Here is a 27,221-nt window from a genome sequence, read left to right as displayed (position 1 = left end):
GCCTGGGACTCAATGAGTAAAATGTTTTAATTATATCAGATCTTACTAAGGTATTTTTTAATACTAAAGTTAACTGAGTTTTATAAACAATGATGTGGTCTGGTGGAGATAATCAATGTAAATTTTATTTTTATAAAAGTATTCCTAGAGATTTTAGTGAATGAGTTGTTTGGTTTTTTTGAGGGGGGGAAGAATGAGCCATCAGTATTTATAAAACTGAAATAAACCATGCCATATAGAGAAATACTTTTGATTCAGCAATAACTGCTTTCAAGCCTCCTACACTGTTCTAAAGCAAGAATTGACTGTAGGACCTCCAAAGCATGCTTACAAAAGGTAACAGAAATAGCAGTGCTCGCACAAATTTATAGGAAGTTGCACTGATATTAAAAAACGAAAACACAGAAGATGGGACAAAGCAGCAAGAGTGGCATCTCATAGCCCAGTGCTGGGCTTAAGCTTCCTGGTGCCTGCCTGAGGCCTCCCCAGCCCTGGCAGGTTTATGTCTTCTTCCTTCATAAACCACTTCATGTTGTTTGCATGTCTTCTGGAGCCACTGTGCTCATTGGGCACTTGCTTAGAAAAACAGAAATTACTGCTCTGTTTCCCCTCTAACCTTACTGCAACTCTAACCTGGTAGTTTTTGGCAACAGATAGGAACATTCCTCTCTTGGAGATCAACAAATACTTTGTTGTCCATTTCACTTGACAGGAAAATGGCAAGAAATACCCTTTTGTTAAATCACTGCTTAAGGAATCCATCGGTTCCCATGTCAGGCAGCTCTGCAGCATTACTCCTGTAAAATATTAAGGACTGCACACAGCAGTGACATAAGGAGAGAAAACATTTACTGTAAACATGAAAGCACTCACACACGTGGACTGTAACATTCACAGCAGCATCTGACTCCAGCTCTCAAACACCCATGGAGCTCAGCTCCATCCCTGCCCTGGCACAACTCAGGGTACTACATAAAAAGCACAAGTTTTCAGAGTCTACCTGGTGATTTCAAAACATCCTCATCCAAAGATCAGCTTCCAAAGGCAACTCAGTCAGGAAAATACCAAAAAATACCAACCATTTTGTGCTCACTAAAAAATACGCCACATTAATGCACCCAGGAAAGAGGCTAATCAAAGCAAAATGAGGTTCAGTAAGAAAAACACCTATAAGCTAAATGTAAATAAACATCCAAAATGATGCTGTAGGAACCAGAGCATTCAGTACCATGAAAGTAAGCCTGCAATAACCATTTTTTACTAACAAATCCATCAATGTGCCTCAGAGCTGCACAAGGGTTGCATCTCACCATGTTCTACGCCAGCGTAAGAGAAGATACTTCCTACTTACATTGTCCTGCTGTAGATGAGTCCTGCTGCATTGATTTGAGCATTTGATACATGAGGGCCTTGGTTTCTGTTAACTTCTTTGCTTAAACTGCCCCTCCCCACTACTTCCATAATCAGCTCTGTGGTCGCAGGACTTGGGTCATAATTTCTCTCTTTTTTACCAGTTAAAAAACTACATCTGTCATTTGTAGATACCATTACTAACCTTTTGAGCAGATCTTCCAGTTCACTCAGAGGACAGTGAAGGATAGTGTTGCATAGAACACAAAGCCATTTATGATTTTGTCCCCTAACCTGCAAAGCCTGTGAGTTTTCACTTACCACAGAACACAGTAACCATCATCCAGTGGCACAACAGAACTGGTATCTAACATGGGAAGAGCAGTATAATGTCTAACACAGGAATAATAATAAATTTATTACAATAGAAACAAACAGATAATGCATTAGTTCATGTACAAAATACTGATAGCACTCTGCTGCCTCACTCAGTGCTTACTAAGTACCCACATTTAAAAACATCCTAAAACTGATGACACCACACAGATTCATGGAGGTCATAGCAATTTCTTGACACTACTGTAAGAGAGCCCAGCTACTCTTCAAGGTTTGCTGCACAATACAGAGACATGGGGCAGGATATAATGGGAACATCTGATATTTGAAATTCTGCACCAGGAAATCATCAAGAGGGAGCAATTTATAAGCATGGTGGAAATAAAAATGCATGAAATTAAAGTTACTTGTGGCAAATGTTTTCATTAGAAGTGCCCAACAATAAGGCAGCTGATGACTGACTTGAGTGCCCATCATTGCTCAAGACACAATGTGCTAATTGTCAGTTCTACTCCTGAGCTGTTGTTTTTTTGCCTTTTCTGTTCAAACAAACTGATGTAGTATAGAAGCATTTTCCCTGCACTGCATCAACTCCCAAAGGAAGCCAGATGCCTCAGAAAGACTCTTAATAAAAGAAATCTAGCTGTGAGCCTGCTGGATTGACTGGTGTCACTTGGCCTTTATACTGTTGGTTTTCCCCCCCACACCTTTACACGCACATTTACTGAATTCACAGAGGAAGTCAGTGTGCACATTAGTATCTCTTTCCTTCTCATCAGCCTCGCTCTTTTGGAGTGAGAAACGTGATCCATGCTAACCAAAAACCGTTTATACAAAGTTGCATTTAAAATAAGCTATAAAATACTTTTTTTGCTCTGTTTAGTTCCACACTCCCACCCCCAGGTGTAATTATCCAGATTTATCTGACATATTTGAGGGATGCCTTAAAAGGCTGTAATTTATCCCATCTCTGGGCAAAGCTAAAAGGCAAAATGATTCCTACAACCACTGAGAAGTTTGCAAGCACATTCTAGTTGGAGCTAATTTATTTCTGGGGCAGTATGAGGTCACAAAACATACAGTGTGAAAGGAATACTGGCACCGAGCAAACTTTGAAGCAAATTAGGACATTTTCTCCCTACTCCCTCTTATACCAGACTCCCTGATGGAAGTCCACAAATAATTTCTTCTCTAAGAAGACAATAAAAACTCATCTGAAATACAGTCTCAAGAACCATATATACACATTTTGTATATTTGAGAATGCTGGCAAAAGTCCACTGAGGCAGAAGATAAAAAGCATGAAGGCTAAGTCTAACATCAGGCTCTCTACTGAACCTGACACCTAGAAACAAAACAACATAAGGCTTCTTTCTTCTGAAGTAACCTCCACAAACTGTGGTAATTCCAGTGATATGTGGAAGAGGCCAGCTGTTGAGACCTTTTTTCTTGCTTCATGATTTAGAAAGTGAGCTGTTATGCAGCAGAGAGGCAGGCCTGGCGAATGCTTTGTGCCCAGGTGTTCAAGAGTGCTGTGACTGAATGCTTGTCTGGAAGTTGCAATAGTTTTGAAGTCATGTATCGATACACTGACTGCAAAAAGGGGTTGGCTGCTGGAAGAAAAAAAAAGATAACAGATAAAGGAAGTTATAATAACAAAGTAACTTTAAAAAAATTTAAAAGACAAGAGTAACATGAGGTGTTCACATTTCCCCCCTACTACCACATACACATGCCAACAAATGTCATGCCAGCAGCCTCATACCATACTGTCTGGGGTTTTTTATCCACAGAGGGCTCTGATCTGGATAATCCGCTGGAACGCTGAGCTGGAGTGGTGGGACATTTGGAAGATTCTTGTCATCTAGGATGCAAACACACTTCCCATCAGAACAAAGCATTCCTTGCTGGATAGAAGGGTTTTGTGCATAATACAGCTTGGTTTCTAGCCTCTGAACCCCAAGGACAAACCTGACCTTTTTTACTGAAATGAAATCTCATTGCTCACTTTACCAACACTCTTAAACTTTTGGCAGAAAAGCCTGGCAAACATAGCTCCATCTCTTAGACACTTCTGCACCTTGCCATTCTCACCATTTCATCAGCTCAACTTCACCAAGTTAGACACCTCATTTCTGAAAACTAAGTGCCTCATGTATCAATGCTCAGGACAAAACCAATCCTGACACTTCAAAGGAAGTGGGGGAGGAAAGAACTTATTTTCCCTACTGGAATCCAAGAACAAAACAAGTAAACAGACTATACCACTTTATGATTATTCAGCTAGGATTTTTTTTAAAAAAAGCAATCTGAATTAATTTCTTGAACATACACCATTGCAAGTGATCATTAGTACAAACTGAAATAGACCATCCCAAAAATTAACTCACCATTTCTCTAGCTCTGTCCTACTTGATGGAGGCACAACAACTCACATATCAGGAATCAAGATTTTGCTAGCAACAAGTAATTTTCTACACACTGAGGTTACCAATTGCAACTTCAGTGCAGAGAAAGGATCAATCAGTGTGAATGAAATCCCCAGGAGTACCCTGAAACAGGCTGTGCATAATGTTGTGATGATGCAGTGCTATGATAAGTATAGATATAAGTACAGACTTCATGCAGAAGTCACAGGTTAGCCAGATTCAAGACTGTTTCAAATTCCTACAATCAAGCTCAGCACTTCTTTCTGAATGCAGCCCTTAGCGTCTCCTTGCTTACCTAGCTTGCATATGAGATGAACTGTGCCATTATTGCTGCAGTGGGAAGGGTCCAGGTTCACCAGGAATTTAGGATTTAATCTTGCAACTTCTCCTTGTAAGACATTTGGAATGGTCTGCCTTTCATCCTCTTCGTATTTCCGTTTTCGAGGGGAAGCGACTGGGGCCCTGCGTAAAGCACAGTCCACAAAAGGACCAGGTGAAAATGTATTTGTCAAATACTTTACAGGTCACAAAAGGAAAGCTATAACTCACCCCCCTGCAAGACCCCCTCTGTTCTTTTAACAGCTTCTACAAATAAACATTCTTCCCCAGATAATGAATGCTGAGGACAGACAGCAGGGGGGTGATACGTACGTGATGGGCGGCCCGTGGATTGCGGTCATGGCCGGCATGAACGTTCGGTACAGGGAATGGTTGAACACTGGGGAACGGATGTTGGCCAAAACAGCATCCAACAGTGGCTGACACAAGTACTGCTGTTTGGTTGGGGGTACTGGGGGAGGTGGTGGAGTAGGCTGAAACACAACAGAAACCCTTTGTCTTTTAATCATCACCAAAAAAAGAAACAGCTACCATTAATTCTGCAAAATTTTGCAGCGGTAAACTTCCAACGCATGAAATGCAAATGATTCTCCAAACTGCACACATTAACAGTAAGGGAGGAGAAAACAAACAAGCAAAAAGACATCTGCCACTCTGGTTTAGGAAGGCAGTCCTGAAATCAGCCACAAAAGTTCACCAAAAGAAGTATTTGAGTCTTGGCACAGAGCACAAGAACTTGAAAGTTCAGTTAAAAGATACATACAGGTGACTTGTGTGAAGTAAATGCCCATTTTTTCCTGTTTTCCTATTTTGTCCAACCTTACTTGAAGCCTTAACAGCATGAGTCACAAGAAATGCAAAAAGTTACCTTGCCTTTCACAAATTAATTGCTTATCTTTACTAGCACAAAGCCTTACATACCACAGCCATATCATTTTTCAGCTTCTCCAGAGCAATTTCACATTTCTGCAGCGTCTTCAGGGGGCACCTGTGGAACAGGAGAAACTTCATCACCACAAAATGGTCACCTTAGCTGAAGTGTTCCTGCTATCTGAGCCCCACAGAACCTCAAGGTAAACGTGGCTGGATGCTAAACAACAAAAGGAAAAATTACCGTTTTGAAGGGTCAGTCAGGATATCCAAGAGACTCTTCATTTTACTCAGGTCCTTCTTCCTGTCTGAAATAGTACCAGAGACATAAACATTGACTACAAGGATAGCTTCATTTCTTGTAGACAGAAATACAATATACTGTTAAAAGTACATAATTTCATGTACACACAAGCCAACACTGAAGACAGTAGTGTGGACCACAGATCTTTCATCTACTCAGAAATATATCCACTGCATATGCTTTATGTGTCTGAAAACCATCAGAAGTAAAGGAAAACTCATGAGAATTTAAGAACAAGGATTTTGCCCACTCTTCACAGTAAAATCTTTAGCTATAGGCAAGGAAGAGCAACAAACTTTCTGTGACATTTTTAATCCCTGGAATAGAAACCATGACATAAGGCAAAGTACTGCTTCTTTCAGCAGAAGAGAGAGCTGACAGAGAAAAATGCATGGCTAAATATAGGGAACCTCACCTTCATTTTTATCTATTTTATTGATCATCCTCCGGAGTGGCTCAATGTACTTTGACAGCTGTTTGAGTTTTTCCAGATACTGTTGCTCCTCTGACTGACCAGAACTGGCTGGACTCATGACAGAATTTGGATTTCCTGGCAAGAAGGAAGACGGCAGGTCACAGGGTGATAAAAGATACTGCAGAACATTATTCTCACATTTCAGAATCTAGATCTGAAACGTGACACTCTCAAAGTGTAGCTCATGTCAAACATCCAAATCCATAACTGGATGCCCTCCATAGTTCAAGTGCTTGCCCAATCCTCTCCTCTTTGTATAGAAATATCATGTTCTATGGACTGGACAGCAATTCCCAGGTAATACCATTTTTTTCTGAAAAGTTCCAAAGTTCCATATACCCATTTTCTAGGTCCTCATTTTGCCCTCACTCTGATGCATTAAACATTAAATAAACACAGTGAATTTGCTGCAGTTTTCCTTAAGTGAGTGCTTTCCAACCCGCAAAGCACACAACTCTGGTGTGAGAAGGAGCCAGTATGTTACACCTCCACTCTCAGTATCAGAAACTGCTTATTGTAGCTGGGAGGGAGAAGAGCAAAATGTCACAGTACACCTGGAGAAGTGTTTTGGAGCAAAGCAGCTGCCTGTGATTAAGTAGTTATATCCTTTACAACTCTATGCTGTTGCTAAGGGTTCCTTCCTGGATGGAACTAAGGAACTTGCTCCATTAAATTAAGTATCATTCTTTTTTCAAAAGACTGGGGAGAAAAAAATCCATTACATATTTCAGTGATGAGAAAAGAGGTTTCAGTTGATTTTGATTTGAGGTACCCAAGCTGTTGTGTTATGTGGTGCATGTGACATGTTCACTACTTGCAATGCCAGCTGCTTTGTGGAGCTCTTTAAAGTGCCAAAACTAGCAGGTTTCCTGGTAACTGCTACAGTTACCAAACCACAGCCCAACTCATGGTCTGCAGTACAGCTCTCAGATCATTTACCTGGAGTGTTTAGAGGACCTGGGGATGGGACACTGAAGTTCTGAGGTGTTCGTGCAGCTGCTGGGCTCTGGGATGGTTGTGGAGATGGACTGGGGAGAAAGCTGCTGGGTGAGGGAGCAGGGCCAGAGCTGAAAAATAAGCACATAATCAAACCTACCAGAATCTGACAAGGAAGGATCACCAGCCTGTGAGCAGATATGATTTTAGTAAGCATTGTTATGGCACTCTGTAGTTCTGTCTTGGCGAGGATTTCATACACAGCTTCTTTATTTAAAAGGGGGGTTTTCAGAGTGTATCCAGCACAATCCCACCTGTGCTCTCAGTGCAGTTGGAATTGAAATTCTTTCACTTCAGTGGAAACAGAGTAAGATATATACTGAATGCTTCTGAAAACCTCACCCTTATGGCATTAACAAAAGTCCTCAGAAGCTGCAGTGTGGCTCACCTGACATTTGAATTTGGCTGGGAAGTGGGTTGGCCTGGCTGAGGTGAGGGCTGTGGTTGTGGTGGTGGAGGCATTGACTGGGGTGTTTGAGCTTGTTGGACAGGAGATGGGGATGACATCATGGTTATATTGTTCTGGCTGACCTGAAAGGTGGGAAAAGATAAGATCAATAACAACAAAAAGGAGTAGAGGATGGGAACCTAACTAAAAGCTTTACCTGTGGACAGAAGCGGATCCTCAGGCCTACAAGAAATGAAAGCATTAGTTTCCTTTTTCCCCCATAAGGACAGTCCCACCTGTATCACTCTTGAGGCTCTCAGGGCAGTACTTCATATCAACTTTACTAGAAATAACCACTGAAATTGCACATAATTTGAACAACTAATTGCTTTTCACTTCCCAAACCATCATATTGCAATTAAAATGTCAGAAGTACCATGTAAAAAACCTGTACTTTATTAGAACTAAAGAAGAGCAGGAAGAAAAGACAGTTCTCACTTGAGAATTAAGAGTCATAAAACCCCATCCTTATTTTGACCTTTTCATTACAGTCTTCAAAGGTCAGTCAGATTTGAATGTAGCATCCCAACTGGTTTTCTTTAGGAAGAAGGAAGAAAAACAATTAAGTAAGCCATATCAGCAACATCCTGTTTAAATATTCAGCTTTGAAAAACTGTGTGAGATAGAAACACTCCAAACTGAACACCTGTGTGGAAAAAAAAATGAAGTAGTTTTCTAACCTTTGGAGAGTGCTGAGGTGTGCCTGAAGGACAAAGAGATGAATAAGAACATTTCCAGAACAGCACCAAACTCTGGGTAACAACTAAGTTTATTCTGTACACTCTACAGTGCCAGAGCCAGATGATGCTCAAATTTGAGCAACTTCTCACATTTGTTCTAAAACACATTTTTTCCCTTGATCACTTAAAACCAAACAAGAAAACCTGTACAGTGGCCTGGAGCATGATACAGTAATGAAGATGTTAAGTGATTGTGTTTGTGTAAGGCACATGCAGAGTTCTCGTGACCTGAGGCTATAAATAAGTACATACAAAGATACATCGTGGCTCAGCAACCTCTGTGTCTATTCTGTAAGTCACTGATTAGCATCTTTATGAATTAACAATTCTGTTTCCCTCAGTCTAAATCAATTTTAAGCAAAGGTCACAGTAAATCCACAAGTCCCAGACATGTCATGGGTGCTGCAAATTGGCATTATCCTTCACCCTCTTGTTAAGTACCCATTAAATCATCCATGGACATGATATTTAGCACATTTTAAAGGTATCATACGGTCTACTTTTGCATGTACACACTGAATACAACAGGAAATGCTCTGATTGGAATTTCACACTGCAGTTCTGCAAGATGCCTCATTCCACAAAAAAACCCAAAATAAAATAGGGCACGAATAATCCCCAGTTCTGTGCAAAACTAGGCTTGAAGATGCTAGTTTATCAGCCATTAAAGAATAGTTTAAAATCAAATGCAGCCTGACATACCACAATGGCTTTTTTTCAACCTTCAATAACCCCAATACCTTTGCAACCTCTCCCACGAAGATAAGAGTTAGAACAAGTGAGGCTGAAATGATGTTTAAATCAGCTACCATATCTTCCTTTTTCCATAATCAACAAGCACTGAGGCTGTGCTTACTGTTATACATAAGAAGTGGATTCTTTAACAGTATTTGTCTCCTCAACAGTTGGAAAAGCATTTTTGGGATTGAAAAGCACAGTCTGCCTCCCATAGAAAGCAAGCAGCTCACCACTGTTTGGAAGGAAGCTGGGATGGGAATGCAAAAAGCATTCCCTGACTTCTTACAGGTCTATTTAACATTGTATTAAACAGCAAATAATTTAGAGCTTGGATGCTGCACCCATTTTTCCTCAGGTCAAACTAAGACCATTTTGAGTGGTTCATCACTTCCTGAAAATCAGGCCCCTTTTTAGTGTCTCAAGTTGGTTACAAAGGATTACTTCAATCCTTATGTCTTGGGAAGGAAGGAGAAAGGAGTTTCATTAGGTTTTTTGCCAGATTTAAGCTTCTGTATCTACTTGAACAGCAAGGACCCTTCACATTCATTTACAAATGGTACAGAAAAGCGAAGAAAAGGACATGCAGCATCTACTGTGCACATAAGCACTGAATGAATTGAATGTTTTTGCATTATCCCTTCTCATTCAAGTACCTGCACAGGCAAACAGCTTTCCTCCTTACAACAGGTTTGCTCTCTGCCAGCTTCAGTTGAGCATACCAAAGGCCAATGTCTAACAGTAAGCAAAACTGTGACATTTTCAGAAACACGCATTCAGAACTGTGCAATTCTGAACTTACTGCCTTGCTTTGCTTGGACAGCAGTTCATTTGCTACATAATAATTTCAGATGCCTTTCTGTAGAATAGATCTTCAGGTTTAGGTTTTTACATTGTTTCCAGGATATGGATTAAGATTACAACAATTTAATGAAGTTTCAACTTCTAGGTAATGCTCTTTTCAGCTGACTCAGAGTAAAAAAAAGGCTTAAAAAAAACCCGCCACCAAAATATCTATAAACCCAAAAGAAAAATAAAACCTTCCCTCCAGAGCTTTAACTCCATTGAACTCAAATTTAACTCCAGAGTTAAGCCATGGTTACTTATCATTTGTATACCCTTCATCTTCAACAGATATAAAGAAATGCAACTACATATTTTTTCACTAAGGGATATGAATTTCTGCCCTACAAGCATGTTCATGGTCAGCCATGGCAGCCCACTGAACATATCCATGTTCTGTGACTCTACAGTGTCCTGATCATGACACCAAGCCCTAATCTGCTGAAGTCTTGGCCAGGAGATATTTAGGCTTGCCTGATAAAAGTCTGCATTTACATCCACTAAATCAAAGCTATTCTTAGTGTTCAGAGCCCACTATGCTGGAAGATAACCCAGCCATAAGGCCTATCACCAGTTTGCTGAGTCTCAGGCAAGGAAAGCACTCAGGAGATAAGGCTGGTGAGAGCTTTCAGAAGCTCCCAGTAGCAAGAGTGTGCAGATATGTAGAAGCCAATGGCAAGGAAAGGAGATTGCAACAAGGAACTGATGGGTAGTGATGAGGAAATTTTTAGCCAAAAGGAAAACTCCAGAAAGCATCTACATTTTAATGTAAATCATTGTTCAGGAAAAATTTCTTTTCTTCTTCTGCCTTCTCTAGTTGTTCAGCCCTCTACATCATTTTCACAATCCTTGGCCTCCTACTGAGAGAGCTCCTTGATGACCAGTTCACTTGGTGTTGGAAATCAAAGCTCCTCAATAACAACAACAGTGCTAAAAGATCAGCCCATGGCACTGAATGCTGGAACCAGAGGTCTTTTGTTATCGGTCAAATATTAAATATAAGTGAAACTAATACTTAAATACCCATGGGAAAGCTTCACCATCAAACCAAATATTGTATTTCATATGGGAGATGACTGTCTCTCTCTGTACAAACTGCTACACCAACCAAAGCTCAGAGTAGATTCTCCTCTGACTCCACAGCTATGCCCAGGTTTGTCAGTTAACATATAAACACTGTCCTGGATTGAAATGACCATCCAACTTAAACCAGAAACAACGACAGATGTGTTTGCCTAGGACTACAGAATCTTTCTGGTCACTTTAACTACCTCTGCAAATTCCTGAGAAGAAATGCAGTACTCTGGCCTCATGCACTTTCCAGCAACAGCTGGACAGGTGCTGCCAGCCTGCCCCCACAGGCTCTTTGATGCAGGTACAAGTGGAATTCTTCTGGCAGTTGCTCCTACACAACCACGAAAGAAAAGAACAGCTCTAATTTTTCTGGGTCCCTGATATTATGCCAAGGAGCTAGTCCAACTGAAATGAGCCCCAGTTTACTAGTAATGAAGAAAGCACCTGTACAGAGCATGAACATATGACAAGCAAGGTCCTGGTCACAACTCAGCCAGTAAACTGCAGTGCAGACTTGCAACACTCTCATAAATTCACACTCGTAGAGTGAGGACCTCTAATTTGAGACCTGAATCAATTCTGAACACGGAAAAGTTTGAAATGTTAAAATAAAGACCTGCACCACTTTAATAATGCTTTATTTGATATCCCAAGCTCTCAGTAAACCTATTATTTAAAATGAAAAGGGATCCATAAAAAAACCCAACCTAAACAGCCCAACACCCTGAGAAACACCAGCAAGTTCGTTGTTTGGTGCAAAAGTGAAGGTCCCCTCGCTTGAAAGCCAGTGCTACACAACCAGGCAGTGAATCCCTGACACAATGTGCTTTGACTCAGTAAATACCTGTGGCATTTGCTGTCCGCCCAAGGGAATGGAGCTTGGTGCTGTAGCAGACACAGCGGTGGTAGGCGGGAACCGTGGTCTGATTTGCATCCCACCTCGGGCCATAGGTGCGGTGATCATCTTTGAGGACAGAGGGACAACAGACAAAAGTAATCGCAAAACAAGAAATGCAGTGCACTGGCAGGATGAGAAGCACATGCAACCTCCAGGAATTAAGGGGAGGGGGAGCATGAAGGGAAGGTTAGTGAGCTTTTCTCTAAAGGTTAACCTGACATGCTAGCTTAGAAACCAAACTCCTTTTTATAACCCTTCTATCTGTTTTCAGCAGGCGCCTCATGAATTCTAGTTATCTCCAGAGAGCGATGTGTAGACTCAGATTCGTGGGTCAAGGGTTGACTGTGCTGTCATTTCCATCAATGGCTTTTCCTAAATTTTGCCTGACATCTTGAATTTCTAGAATTCTTGGAAATAAGGGCTCTAAGATTGCTGTCTGTGCTCCATATAAGAAGCTCTATAATGCCATAGGTTTCTGATGTGCTTTCCCCCGCTGTGGACTCAAAAGGTTTAGCAGTATCTGCATGTGCCCCCTTTGCTACAAAACACTTTGTCACACAGTTCAACAGCAACTGTCAGCACAAATGCTCCACAGTGGGCAAAACTCCAGACCAGCCTAACCTATGAGAGCATAACAATGCCAGACAACAAAAAAGACTTCTGGGTTTGACGAGGCTATTTCCTTTCTTTTGTAACCCACAGAATAAGTCAAACATATCCTTTTGATTTCCATATCTTTGACAAATACCCATTCCTCTATTACTAAGCTGGGCTAAATTATTCTGAGTCCATAATCTTCCTCAAGTACAGTTTGATTCTCCAGCTGTAAAGACTGAGTACACCCTAAAGAACAGTCATTTAGGATAAATGATGGAGGTTAGCATTAGAATGAATTTGTACTTTGAAACAGTATTAGGACTATGCTACTCTGAGGTGTCTAGAAGTCCCTTTCAGAACCATCAGCCTGCAGGAGTCGTACAGATTTAATTTTATATACATATGTATAGCCCTCTGTTACTTAAGATTTGATATTCCACTGAGAATTTGATATATACTGAGAATTTACAACAAATACACCATATTTTTGAGGTTGTATTCAGGTAACTTTGGCAGATTCACTTATCAGTAAAAAAGCTTTTGTTTGGTACTCTAAAGATCTACAGTAAAGTTCTCTGGGCTACCTTTTTTTTCTAGCTTACATGTTACCAAGGAACCCATGCAACCCTAACTAACCTACAAGTTCATGTAACCTCCTTCCTCTAAATGGTTTGGGGCACTCCTGCTTAGTGTTCTATGTAAATGGACTGAAGCAGCCAGCAACATGTTTCTAAAGAGTCAGAGAATGCATGTGCTTACAATTGTTAAAAATAAATAAAATTAAATACAACATAGCAAGACTGAAAAAGGAAAGCAATAACTGATAAAGAAAATAGTGTCAAATTCAGCACAGCTGTTAGTTCACGACATCAGAGCAATGCAGTCCCTTTCCATCCAGGAAAAGAGGGATGGTCAGAGACAGGATTTCAAAAGAGAAACGAATGAGAGCGCTTCAGACATCACACACACATGCACACGTGCACACACAGCATGCAACAGCCACCACGAGCAAACACAACAACCCAGCACTGCCACAAAGCACAGGTGGATGCTATGAAGTGCAGTGAAGAGCTACAGTATCAACATGAGAGCTGGTGAAGCAACACAACCCTAACAAAACCAAAAAAAAAAAAAAGGGGGAAATTGCTAGGGGGAAAAAAACCCCCAGCGTATCCTTCCAGGCACAATCACCCCATCTGAGACCCTCATGAATGCACATGGACCTCTGGAGCATGTGGAATCCCAGGGATGTTATGGTGACCCACAGGTCCCATCTTGCTCCTGTTTCTCATGCCACACCACCATAGTGTGAAGATATAATTACTTCCACTGAGGCCAAGGAAAGTAGAAGCACATTCACAGTTTAAGTGTCTGGCAAACCACTGGACACCAACAGGACAAATTCCAATTCAAAGGCTTTCAGCTGTTTGTAGGATTGCAGTTGGTCAAACATGTGCACATGCACACATTTTTGGGTTTGATTTTTTTGTATTTTTTGAAATGTGTGCTTTCAAAAGGAAGTGTATATATAAAATGGCACTAATTCCACTCTCTTAACAAAACTAATCTATTTTTCCCCATTTTCCAGCTGATTTACATGTACAGAACCTGTGATGCTTTGACAAAGGAGTCAGGAAAGGGGGTTTGTTTTATGCAAAGCAATATATCCATAAAGGAGATGTTCTTGTCTGTCTGAAACAAGAACACAACCAGAAATGTTCAAGTACTTTTGAAAAAGATTTTAACTGAACACAAATCCTCCTCCACAAGTGAAATTGATTTTTATAGCATAAAATTCTAGATTTTGTAAACTGAGACAAAGCAGAGAGCAAGAAGAGGAAGAGAGTCTCCCTCCAAAGTAAGATACAAACCCTACTACTTGATAAAAATGAAGTGGAATTTAACAATTAGAATCCTGAACTTGTAACTTCCTTTCATCTAAAATCCAAACATTCAGAATTCTGTAAATACGCAGCTTTTGGTGAGCATATGTTCATTCAGTACCACTGTCACTCCACTAAAGGCAGCCTGGATTTTCAAAAAGCAACAGCCACTCTGCATTCTGAGCACCTGAAGGAATTGCACCAGAATAGTGATTTAAACTTTATTAATACTTAATTCCACCTGATTATATGGGTTCTTTTCTTGGTGCTGCAAGTTCTTGTGTAGCTCTCTGGTCACTAGGACACTCCTACTATCAGCTTCCCCACGAGTTACATACTCACAAGGACCAGACACCTGAGCAGGGTAATGTTGACCTGCATGGTGTCCACAGAAGAACTTCAAAGTGAACCCATGTTTAAACCTGGGATTCCTTTTACTTTTATGCACAGAGGATGTACAGAAATTTTATGGAAAAGGAAAAATACAGACATATCAAGCAAAATCCCCAGTCGGAAAGTCCCTAGAAACTATGATTAAATCTAACAAGCAAAGATTAGGACAGGGGTTGTTTGTAACAAAAGCTTCCCTGGACCAAATGAAGAAATCAAGGCAGATTTATTAAAAATGCTGGTGCACATACTAACTGCAAAGCAAAAATCTACTTTAAAAGAAACTTCTTATAAATTAAAGAGAATTCTTATACACTCTCAACACTGAAGCTGCATTGTAATATTATAGACAGCCACAATCTTAAAAGTAAGTATTACATACAGAAAATATTTCCACAAATACAAGAAACCCATTTAATTATTAGACTTCACAGTGTTACATGAATTTTAGTAGACTCATATTGCGATGGCATGAACATAAATGGAGTAAAGCCTCTGCATGTGGAATATTCTAAATTCCACATGTGACAGATAAAGAGCAATCCCCGAGTTTACTACACATGACTGAATAAAGCTGTAATACAAAACTCACTGTCAACCATCTTATCACCCAAAACTTTTCAAATGCACTGTGCTGTTAAGCCACTGGCATATGAAGTCACTATATGGGGCAAGAATTAAGTTGACTCTGCATAAACACAATCCATCTGCTTTGGAGTTGAAAAGAGCACCATTAAGTTAGTAAAAAGAAGAAAAGTCAGAGTCTCCTTCCAGTCAGCCTAAGTCCCTGTAGTGCCACCTGGAAATTATTTAAGAAACAAACATGAGTTTTAATTCACATTTCAGCTGTAGAAAGAGAATTCTCCATTGCTGCCAGTACTGTACTTACCACTGCATCAGCTTTTACATGTTATGTTGACTCAAGCCAAAGGACCAATGCAGAAACAGAACTTAGCCACCAACAAGGGTGTGGGCCACATGAGAGTTATGATGGCACAAGACACTATCCCTGATAAAAGTCTGGGAGATTTATGTTAAAGAACCAATTGCTATCACAGTCCACATAAAAACCTTCCAAAGGTCTTACTGAACTTATAATATTACTTGTGCACTGAAGGGAAAATGGTGCATGAAGACATGGAATGTCTGGGTGTACAAAATGAGCTCTGCCATTAATCCTAGTCAGCCTCATTTCATCTGTCTGCCTGTCTCTTCATCTACAAAGTGGTGATAATTGTACTTACCCATGTCTGTAAAATGCCTCAATATGAAACACTACAGAGGTAAGCCACGAAAGACTTTCATGTTCTTGTGGAAAATGGGATGAGAGGTTCAGCTTAAGCCATTCCCCATTTTTTTCCCCCATGTCTCCTTCATCCCAGACACACATCAAGGAACAACCACTGGGGCTACAAGCGTATTGCAGGATAAGAAAACTGTGTTAGACAAGAAGCTTTCACCCAGCACTTGTTTTGGTTGTTTTTTTAATGTAACTCTGCACTTGTGACACACGCCATTTTTTCTGCACAATTCACATCCAGAACAAGAGCAATCTAGATCTACTGCCCATTTCACTCAGAAAAAGAATGAAAGATGAAAGGAATGAAAGGGGAGCACAGAGAGATTTCATTGTCTATACAATCTTTTATAGTCAATACATGAAGATGGAAGGTAAATCACATGTGATTAAAGATAGCAGGCAAAGAGTCACAGTACAGAGATCAGTTTACACAACAAAGCAGTCACCTAAGAAAGTTTAAGGAAAGAAGAGGTGATACACTCCAGGTACCAACAGTCAGACTCGTAGTGTGCCCACAGGAAGCCTTCTTACTCATGTGCATTCCTGTGTCAGTACAGGCAACAACTGTACCTACTTGGGACAGAGAGCATGCACAGAGAGATTGTCAATGAAATCCTGCCTCTGACTCCAGGCAAAGGAGAAACAGCAGAGAAGACCATATCCCATTTAGAGAGGGAATGACCAACGTCAGACCCCTCATCAGAAAACCACCAGAAACCCATCTCCATGCTCATCTCTAGCATGCACTTGCTACAGGCCTTGTGACCAGGGGTAGTGGCTCCTGAGCCCTTACCTGCCCTGAAGCTCCCATCTGAGCAGCCTGGGCCTGAGCTGCTTGCACTGCTGCCGCTGCCTGCTGCTGCTGCTGCACCAGCTGAGCTCTTACCTTGAGTTTGAAAAGAAAAAGCAAAGTAAACATACATACATGATTAGGGTATGACACTTCTGTTTCGATTAGATTGACCACGATTCCCATAAAAAAGGGTGTAGAGACATGATCTGCCTCACAGACTAGTTTTTGAGGTTTCTCAGCGAAAACAAGTTCCCATGTTTATAACATTTAGAACAGTTTTTCCATAGACTGCACACCCAATTCAGTTTCTTCTTGCAACTTCTTCCCTCTATTATCAGGTCTTCTATGACAGTACTAGATACTTAACTTTCTGGTAAACAGTTAACCACACATGTGGGTTTTTCCCCTCAAGCACCTGCCAATGACCAGCATTTCAAATATTTATACATTCATTACAACTTTCAGTGTGACAAACACGGCATTTAACTACTCCTAGCTTAGCTGGTAGGAGCACAAAGTGGACACATCAACTCATCCATTTCCCAAGTGTGGCTGACACTCCACTCCTCCCCAGCAAGGCCCAAAGAAAAACAGGTCTGAGCTTTGGCTCAACAGCACATATGGAGGCCCAACAGAAATTACTGTAGCAGTTCAAACAGCTGCACCATTAAGAGGATGACCCAGCAAGGGGTTCAACAGACTAAAACTACTATCTTGTCCACATTCTCTTCAAGACAGGAATAGTCAGTATCTTAAACCATGACCAAAACCTCTAAACAAGGCAGCAGAAGCCAAGCCAGCATGCTGGAGAGCCAGCACTGGCTCCTGTCAAATGCACTGGGCTCTTCAAAGCACTTGCTCGTGTTCTGGAGCAGTAAATGTCATGGAGGTAATTTTTCTTCAACCAGGGTTTGTTTCTTTTTCTTTTTTTCACTTGTCCATTCAAGAGTAAGACAAGAAATTATTTTTTAAATATTAGCTGGATAAATGGTTTTCACAGATTTCCAGAACTCCTACTCTTAGGCACAAAACTGTTCTCCACTGGCAGGCCCAGACACAAACCTTTAAACACCCTGTACTCATAACAGGCTAGCTACAGAGGTCTTAACAAGTTATGGTTTTCCTACTTCATTATTAGCAAAAATCAAATATATTTTTTATTTCTCTGGAGGATCACGACAAACCAACAATATCAGCTGGTCACCAGCCCTTACCTGCATGGCTTTTAACTGCTGTGGTGTAAGAGTAACAGGCATAACCTGACTGGGAATTTGTCCTGAGATTGCCTGTGGCTGAGATACCATGGGCTGGGGCTGAGGCTGGGATTGTGGTGGAAGTTGAGACTGTTGTGCCTGAGCAACCTGTTGTTGTTGTTGCTGCTGCTGCTGCTGTTGCTGCTGTTGTTGCTGCTGCTGCATCTGTTGTATCTGCTGTTGCATGACTTGTTGAGGTGGCTGCTGCTGTATCTGTTGTGGTGGTATTTGTTGCTGCTGCTGCTGCTGCTGTTGCTGCTGCTGTTGTGCCTGTATAGCCTGTGCCTGCAGCTGCTGCATTTGGGCAATTCGCTGTAGTTGTTGCTGCTGCTGTTGCTGCTGCATCTGAAAAGCAGGAGAATCCAGGATGCTAAAGCTTCCAGCAATGCGACAGGGGGCTTGTTTTTATAGCATAAACCAAGAGCAAACAGAATCCTAATACATCAGGCTGACGTTTTAAGCCCAAAGAGAAAGCCCAACCTTTTTATCCACTCACTTTTCACATATCTCAACCCTACACAGTGCTACATCCCATAGTTTTGACATTACAAGCTTTCCTCACTACTAAAACAATTTTTGAAAGCAAAGGTGAACTGCATCAGCTTCTCCTGTACAAATGGGCTTAGACACACTTCTTCAAATGTAACCACCCTTTACCAAAAACTGCACAAGAATATGACAGCTGAAGTCTCCTCGGCTGCTTTTGTGCCTAATATATATATTTATATATTTATATATACACACAGTGTCTATATATATAGATACCTATCTTGTGCATGGCACACATTTTTTAAAGTGGCAACATGTTATTCACACAATGACAAAACAGCCACTACTGCTACAGTAATTCAAGTGCTGTTCTTTCCCACATACCTATTCTTGTCAGAATGAAAGACAATCCTGACATTTATAGAAAGAAAGAGACAAAGATTTCAATTTTCTATTGTTATGACAGAAGAAAGCAATGAAACATCTGCTAAGGCTTTCCTCCAGGATGTAATATATTGCTGTCAATTAACTTGCCAACCTGAAGCCCTACTCTAAAGTGCAAAAGTGCTGGTAACAGGCAGAGCTGATACTCTACTTCCACACAGGACAAGCTTCACTTGACAAGTAACCCATCACAGATCACCTCATTTGCCATTGTAGCTGTTTCTCATCACCTGCTGTTGGTTTTGCTGCTGCTGCATCTGCAGTTTCAGCATGTGCTGCTGCTGCTGCTGGACAGCTTGCAACTGCTGCTGTTGCTGCTGCTGCTGCTGTGCCACCGCAGCGGCCGCTGCCTGCTGCTGCTGGACCTGGAACTGCTGCTGCATGGCTGACTGCTGGGCCTGGAACTGCTGCTGCTGCAGAGCCACCTGCTGCTGCTGGAATTGCTGCTGCTGCTGCTGTTGCTGCTGGGCAATCTGCTGGAGCTGAAGTTGGTCTGAAAAGAAAGTAAAGACTGTACTGAAAACATGAGACTCAAACAGTACGAGATTAACATCCTTCATTAGCAGCATGTGCTTTTGCTTCCTCAAATGGATGAGGCAGAATGAATGACACTTTCTACTACCAACTTCTAATTCGCACACATTGAGTCAGCAACCAAGGTAAAGAGAAAAAAAATGTGCAGGAGGAAATTGCACCAAGGTCACCAGCAGGAGTACTGTACTACAGAAAACATAGATGAGCTCTACAAAAACAACGTTCTGAAGTTGACAACAGTAGGATGAAAGAATTTGCTCATACAACAGCTAGACTGTTCCTCACTATACTAAGGAAGGCATTTATCCCATCAGGTAGCAGTACTTGAAATCAACTCTTCCCAGCAGTTCCCTTGGCTGATTTAGCCAGAAGTATGACATCTCTTCAGCACGTTTTCCTTGGGGAAAGGAGTTATTACTGAAAAGCTGACATAACAATTTCAGTGGTTGAAGCAAACTGAGCACTTACTCTGCTGAGTAGCTGTAGAGACACCAGGCATACCATGAGGGGCCATTCCCGAGGTTCCAGGAGGCTGCTGCTGCCCTGGGAGGCTCATCTGTTGTCCCATTGGACCAAGGGCACTCATCCCACTCATGGGTGCTCCTTGAGCTCGGGAAGCCATGCCCATCCCAGGCGCCCCTGCTGTGGGACCCCCAGTTAGATTCTGCAGGGCATTCATCGGATCTACAAAGAAAACAGTTACCAATATGCAGTTAGCCATGCAATTGTCTGCCCAAAATCCTCTGTTCTCCATCCTCCACCCTGATCAGTTGGCTTCAGACCATGACTAGATCCAATACCCTGGGAAACTAAGATTCACTGCTCTGCCTGTGAGGCCAGAGGCTTCTGGCATATCTTTGACTCTCCATATATAGAGTGGAGATGATTCAAAGTGCTTCAGAGTTCCAAAGTCCCACATAGAATCTAAATACATTAAAGAAAAGGAACTTATTAGCCACCTCCACATTCACACACAAGTCAAAACAAGCTGCCAACAAAAGTCCATGAGGATATACAGCTTATAAGCTCAAACACCAAGAGGGTCCCACCACGGATCCTCTTCCTCCTGAAGTCAAATGGAGAAGCAATGCTCAGACCAGAGGAAGTACTTTGCTATACAGTCCCCCCTTTAACATCACTTTTATTATGCAGTGGATAAATTCAGAGCCTTTCAAGACAGTTTTCATAATCTGAATCCTGGGCACACAGAAAAGTGAAGTCAAAGAGGGAATGGCAATTCAAGAGGGCAAAACAGAACACAGGGTGCAGAAGCAGCATTAATCAGGTAAAGAACACAGTACCCCCTCTTTCTCCAGCAGCATGTAATATTCCAGCTAGGGAATACACAGATGCTTTCTTCTTAGTACTCCACAGCCCTGATTCTTAAGCTGTTCTATTTAGAAATGGGGAGCACAGGGGGAAGGAAGGACACAACAACAACAGCAAAAAAAAAGGAACTCTTACCACTGACTGAGGCTTGAGATTTCTTATTGTCTGAAAAGAAAAAACAATTCATCATCTTTGCCAATCTTGTCACACACAAATCTGACCCTTTAGATACGCTCTCTACAAGAAATATATTCACATAATTTAAAAAATAAAAAACCCACTATCTACTGTAGTTCTAATAAAATGCACTAAGCCAATTTGGTAACCAAAATGCTACATAAATAATGGAAAGAAGGCAAAAATACAGGAAAAATTAGGAAGGAAGAAAAGTAGTATAAGCAGTAGTTTAAATAATTTTTCAAATATTTTTCAATTATAGATGATGGGTAAAAGAAACAGTATTTAGAAATTAGGCATGCATATTACAGAAAGATTTTGAAAGCAACTTGTGAAGAGTCACATGCAGAAACCCTAAAATTTACTTTTATTTTGGAGGATGTGATGAGCAACCCCATGACTGAGGAAAAAAAACAAGCCAAGACTAAAAAAATCACTTACGGATATCTCGAAAATGGATAATGAGTCTGGCCACAAGAGAAAGATATTCCTCCTAAAGATGAAAAATGAGTATTTCAGCATAAGAAATAAAAACAGAGCAACCATTACTTTCTGGTTCTCCCTCAACATAATGGATTTTACTTTGCAGTGTCTGTGGGCTTTTCAGAGCAGTTCACTTCCAAGAAACAGTCTGTTTATTAAGTCAGAATATTCTTACTAACAGGTCATTGCAGTTGATGGTACAAGAAGGCCAAGAACCAAAAAACTCACAGGAAAGAACCTCTCTGACAGTTACACTAATAGGATCACAGTATGTGAACACTATAAACAAATACATCCACTTTCCAGTTCTTATCCACTATAAGTCATTTTCATAAGGATTAAACCTTGCTTTTACTTCATGTACTGGCTTATTTTAGTCCTTGAATTATGTCACACTCATACTACCTTTTCTTAAGTTAAGTTCATATTACAAACACAAGTAAAATAATAACTCTGAAGACTAACATGATAGAAATGTCAGAAGTGAAAAGACAAATATTCTTTGCAGCATTTTATTACTTACACGTTCCTCATAACATGTAAGAAACTGCAGAGGGCTGAGAGAGCCTTCCTGCCCATGAAACCACCAACTCACCAGTGAGGATGCCAGCCACAGGCATAGATCTGTGACATCAGCATTAGAAAAATTTTCACCAAGACAAGCTCTGTCCCAAACGTGGCTTGTTTGGAGACAGCAACAGAATCCAATTTCTCCTAACACAGCTCCAGGGAAGAAGTTTATGTTTTGGCAGAGTGTAGAGTTGTACACTATTGCCAGACTTTCACAGAGACCACAATGCTTGTCTTGGTGTTACTCTTGCCAGAAGCCTTTTCATTGATATCCCAGGTTTTTCTGACCATCTACTGGTCACATGGAATGGTGCTACACTGTAAATAAATGGAATTCTACACAATTCACTACACACAAACAGCATCAGCAAAGTTGTCTTGCACTAAGTCCAGTCTGGTGCATATATTGGATGCAGAACACCTCACTTTCCCTCAGAGTAAAAGAAGCACATATAAATCAAAATTTCAGATAACTCTGTACTACAAGCAGAGACAGTTAACTAAGTGCACTGGCTTTGCTGTTTCTGCAATTTGTTCCAAACTTCTTTGGACATGCAATAACTTCTAGAAACAAATAGAGATGCTTTACCCTTGTTTTGGCCTTCATAAACACATGACTCTCCATATCTTTGCTGGATTTATTATGGGCAACACCAGCTTTCCTCATAGCTTCATCACTGAAAAAAAAAAAGGAAAAAACAAGGCTAGGTATTAATTGAGGACATCAGTAAATACTTTCTCATTTATAGATATAAAACCAACAAACAAACAAACAGAACCCCAAACCAACACTACATACTTAAAATCACCACCCTTTAATGTTTCTTCAAATGATGGAGAACAAAGCCAACATCAGTATTCTTTGCAGAAATCCAAGGACAACTGCAAGGCAAGTCATTATTTTACCACCTTGACAAAATACCAGGAGTTGTTCGTTTGAGGAAAACTGATTGACAAGATTAATGTTTTCCATTTTGGGGGAACCATTTTCCCCTGAATTTCTACCAGGTCCCGTGCAGCAGGAATGGTGCTTGCACAAGCAGTAAGCTGGTTCAGCTTCCTGAATTAACTCAGTAACAGCCACAGAAGCAAAGAGCAGGTGGTACAGCCTTAAAATGCAGGAGCTTAGGCTGCCACAACTCATTCCCTTTCCTCACAAACCAGCAGCAGGCAGCTGACCTGCTGCAGCCTGCAAGGTAGAACACAGTGAACATCCTACCTGCTGCAGGGCTCTCATGGTAACCTGTTGGTGTGGTCTGGTAGACACTAAAAAAAATGCTGCTTATTTATGAAGTTACTTAAACTGAAGCTGAATCTGAACATAATGCAGGACAACTATTCCTCCATGGGCAAACAAGCCTTAAAGTGAACTGCTCCTGAAGGAGCTCTGCTGCGGAGGAAGAAGCTACATCCAATTCTTTATTGACAATCCCTTTTTTAATGCTTCCCTTTTTGGAAAGGCTGCCTCTAAATCCACACTACTCTATGAATCCTCCTTAACTTCCCAGTTCCAGTACAATGGCAATGCCTTTCATGTTGAGAGCACTGAAAATTGAGCTGGCAAAAAGAGAAGACAAAGGTTATGCAGAGGCAAGTAAAGAAAGTAATGCAGGTAGTGCTCAGTGGCTGTGATACAGACAGTGATCAATGTGGAACTTGGTACCAGGAACTTGGGGGAAAAAAAGAAATTATCTACTTTTACATGTATCTACCTTTTCCTTTTGAAGTTATAGAACATGAAAGACATGTTATTATGACTACATCCTTATTAGCAAAAATGCCACTCCAAGATGTCCACGTCCTATCTGTTAGCATTCCAAAAAAGGTTTAGACTAGGAGGAAGAAAAAACATACAACTCTTTCCTTGTTTACACATTTAACTGCAATCAACATAAAAATATTTACATTAAAAGACTAGGAAAGTCACTTAAAAAAAAAGTCACAGCTTTAGCCCAGAGTTAAGGATACCACGTAACGTATGGTATCCTTATGGAACACTGAACTCGACAGAATTCTGAAAACTAGACGGTACCAGACAATCCAACCTTCATCTGCCTCATCAGCACTTAGTAACTGCATCACAAGATGTGCATGAAAACTCTGCGCTTTGGATTTCATGCACAACACTCAAAAGTTGTGGTTTCAAAAGACGAAGCATTCGACACCAACACCAGCTTCAGGAATTCCCCCTCCATTCCCAAGAAGCTTGTTTCCAGCCCAAATATGTGCAACCACTCACTAAGGCCAACTGGTCTAGCTGAAACATCTTGCAAAACACATTCTCCTTCAAAACTACACCAGTTCCCTCCCCAGCTCACACCATGACTGAATGAATCAGTTGTTCCAACGAAAGACGAGGGCAATGAGTTCCAGGGCCAACACCATATTAAGACATGTAAAATCACCACATGCTGCTTTGTGAAATAGAATATTTGATCACTATGACACTTAGTTAACGAAACCTTTCTTGCTTGAAACAGCAATGGGTGGGCAGGGGGGAGTGTGCTGGTGTGCTGTTAGACACATGCATCCACATTACAAGGTTTAAAAACCTCAAAGTAAAACTTTATTCCCTTGATCTTGTGTGGTAACTGTCTCACACAACATTTCTGTTTGTTACAGATGGGGCATAACAAATGTTATCAATAGCAGCCCTCACTGCAGGAATACCCCTGTGACACCCCAGCAGAAGGCCCAAAGCAGGAATCACTCACTACTTTATTCACAGTTGCTTGACAGAATACGAGGCCTGAAGGTCCCAGGTCCCCAGCACAACTCCTTCAGCTACACAAGGAATGCAAAGGACCATCCAGCCTCCCTAATGCCTTGTTCTAGCATTACCTTTCCTTCCAGTTCTGCAGAGATGAAAAAACCCTTCTCACTACACACAGAGTCATCCCTTCACAGCTTCACAAACATATCCTCCGGGAGAAGGGATTCCCTCTGGCAGAGGTGACGAGGTAAGAAGCCACCCCTGCCAAGTCATGCTGGTACAACTGTCTGTGTGGCTTTGCCATCAACAGCACTGAAGAACAAGCAAGGTTAAAAATAACCACTTTTCCTGAGTTATTTTTAATTTTGAGAAATTTCCCTATCAGGTTCACTGCATGGCAACCCAAACACTTGAAATGAAGATGTATTGCAGTAGCTTCTTCAGTTCACAGTTGTGTCAAAATAAGAATTTATAAATAACTAATCCCTCACTTCATCTACACTCCCAGGAAGGGAGAAACATCTGCCCTCTTGGACTTTTTTGCCTGAATTCTCACCAGACAACCTAGGCTGGAATATAAAATTGAGGCTGCTTTATGAACCAGTTTTGTGATGTGTTTCATGGAGAGCAACAAATGCAGACAACCTTCCTTTTCTTATTTTTCCCTTCATCACTCAAAAAACTCCAGCTGTTCCACTCTTTTTCTGCCTGCTCGTTCCTCAGTCTCCTCCTTTCACGTACTCTCCACATTCTCATCTCTATTTCTGTTCAAACATTCTTTCTTCTCACTCAGCTGAGCTACTAACTAAAGTGAGAAGATACAGATGAAAACTTCAAGCAAAAAAACAAACACAAAATTAATGGAACACCCCACAACCTGAGTTACATCCCTTTTCTACACTCAACACAATCCCCTTCTAACACAGCCTGGAAGCAGCTTGGGGAAGGAACTGTACACAACCATGAACTGGGTTTACCACCACACAACCCAGATCAGATTTGTCCTTCAGGCATAATGTGTCCTTTAAAAACACATCAAGGAAAGGCCTTTAGGAAGGAGACTCCCATGGCACCAGTAAGTACCAGCTCTATGTAAGAGCCAGGATAAAGGGGCACCCTGCAAGCACAAGTGTATATCCACACTCCTACATCACTGCTGTCTCCTGGAATGTCCTGGGAGAAGCCAAAGCTGCTCCTCAGCTCCAGTCACCTGGGCTCCAGCTTTTCCTTGATTTTGGAAGTCCTGCTTGGGTCTGCAGTCACACTGAGCCCAGTACTGAAGAGGTTCTTGGGTCATCAAAGGCACAATTCTCTCAAATAACCCAATCATGCACACTGACCACTTACACAGGACACTTATTCCCCACAGCATCACTGAAATGTTCACTCACATGTCACTCTTAAAAAGAATAACAAACCAAAACCCCAAAATCTTAAATTCAGTGTTGTAAAGGAAACCCAGGCATGAAACTGCAACAAATTAAGACTTCTGTACCCAGCAGCATAACAAGGCACTCAAAAGGAGTTATGTGAATGGTTCCACACATTTAATTTATCATGTTTATTTCTTCAAAGCTACACAGCATTCAAGGGCACTTTTGTTTGCTTGTTTTGATGAAGCAGCAGAAGAGGAGGAGGAGAAGGAATGAGGGATTCACCTAAGAACACTAATGACTTTACAGAAAGTTTAGAAAGTGAAACATCAGTTCTAAGCACCAAGAAAGTTTGCATGGCTTTGACAGATACACATCATAATTACTTCTTTAAAGAATACTGTAACAGTTTAATTCTGAAACAGCACCTTAATTGAAGTAAAACTACAGGCAGTCAAACAGGAAATTGCTTACATATCTTAAAAAAAAGACTGTCAATTTTATATATTTATCCTTATAATCAACAAATTAAGGTCAAGCTTTCCAAACCTACATAAATTAGGACTTCAGCATTACTTTAGAAGTAATGAACAGGGCTTTCCCTTCTGTAACAACCACCTTGCACAGGACAGAAGAGCCTTCCATAAAATAAGAAAAGTCTGCAGAGCAGCAAAGTAATTCAAGTAAAGCACTTGTTTCACAACTGAAAGGGCAACAAGTTGAACTTTACATTAAACCACCAGCATTTTTATCTCATATTTGCTCTAAAAAGTCAGAAACAAGCCCATAACAGGCGTTTTCATAAAACTGATTATGTCAAATTTCACACCACCAAGGACACCGCCAAAATCGAAGCCCTAAAGCAGATGCTGTCAAGCAGGACTGGGAGCCGGTGCTTCTGGGGAAGAGCAAAGTGCAACGGGAGTAGGATAGGAGAAATTAAGTAAAAAAACAGTCTGAGCAAATCCTGGTACCGGCCCGGGGGAGAGGAAACAGCGAGGTCCGGGCACGAACCCAGGCAGCCCGGGGAAGGCCGGAAAGGCCTCGCAGAGCAGC

At 41.1% G+C, this 27,221-nt stretch overlaps 1 protein-coding gene across 1 annotated transcript; it reads right to left on the bottom strand.

Moving 5' to 3' along the window:
* Positions 1 to 2,714: 2,714 nt before the first annotated feature.
* Positions 2,715 to 27,220, bottom strand: MED15 (mediator complex subunit 15). The gene is made up of 18 exons (XM_018081947.1): positions 27,180 to 27,220; positions 22,669 to 22,756; positions 21,468 to 21,519; positions 20,985 to 21,014; positions 19,989 to 20,204; positions 19,217 to 19,479; positions 18,015 to 18,392; positions 16,801 to 16,893; positions 11,784 to 11,903; positions 7,488 to 7,630; positions 7,043 to 7,170; positions 6,044 to 6,178; positions 5,569 to 5,632; positions 5,376 to 5,442; positions 4,767 to 4,927; positions 4,411 to 4,577; positions 3,452 to 3,550; positions 2,715 to 3,299 (listed from the first exon to the last, which is right to left on the bottom strand). The coding sequence occupies exons 2-18, from the start codon at positions 22,744 to 22,746 to the stop codon at positions 3,163 to 3,165; spliced, it is 2,331 nt and encodes a 776-aa protein (XP_017937436.1). The 5' UTR covers positions 22,747 to 22,756; positions 27,180 to 27,220; the 3' UTR covers positions 2,715 to 3,162.
* Between the last annotated feature and the right edge of the window lies 1 nt (position 27,221).

Source organism: Manacus vitellinus, unplaced genomic scaffold, assembly GCF_001715985.3.
Source record: "Manacus vitellinus isolate BGI_N305 unplaced genomic scaffold, ASM171598v3 scaffold_58_pilon, whole genome shotgun sequence".
In the NCBI taxonomy this organism is placed as follows: Eukaryota; Metazoa; Chordata; class Aves; order Passeriformes; family Pipridae; genus Manacus; species Manacus vitellinus.
Note: the sequence above shows the minus strand (reverse complement) of the source record. Positions and strands in the feature narration are given on the sequence as shown.

Coding starts and splice junctions, on each gene's coding strand:
- MED15 (XM_018081947.1), bottom strand. CDS start 22,746: ATGAGGAAAGCTGGTGTTGCCCATAATAAATCCAGCAAAGATATGGAG. Junction 21,520..22,668: donor TTATGAAGGCCAAAACAAGG/GTAAAGCATCTC, acceptor TTTCATCTTTAG/GAGGAATATCTTTCTCTTGT. Junction 6,179..7,042: donor AGGTCCTCTAAACACTCCAG/GTAAATGATCTG, acceptor CCTTCTTGCCAG/GAAATCCAAATTCTGTCATG.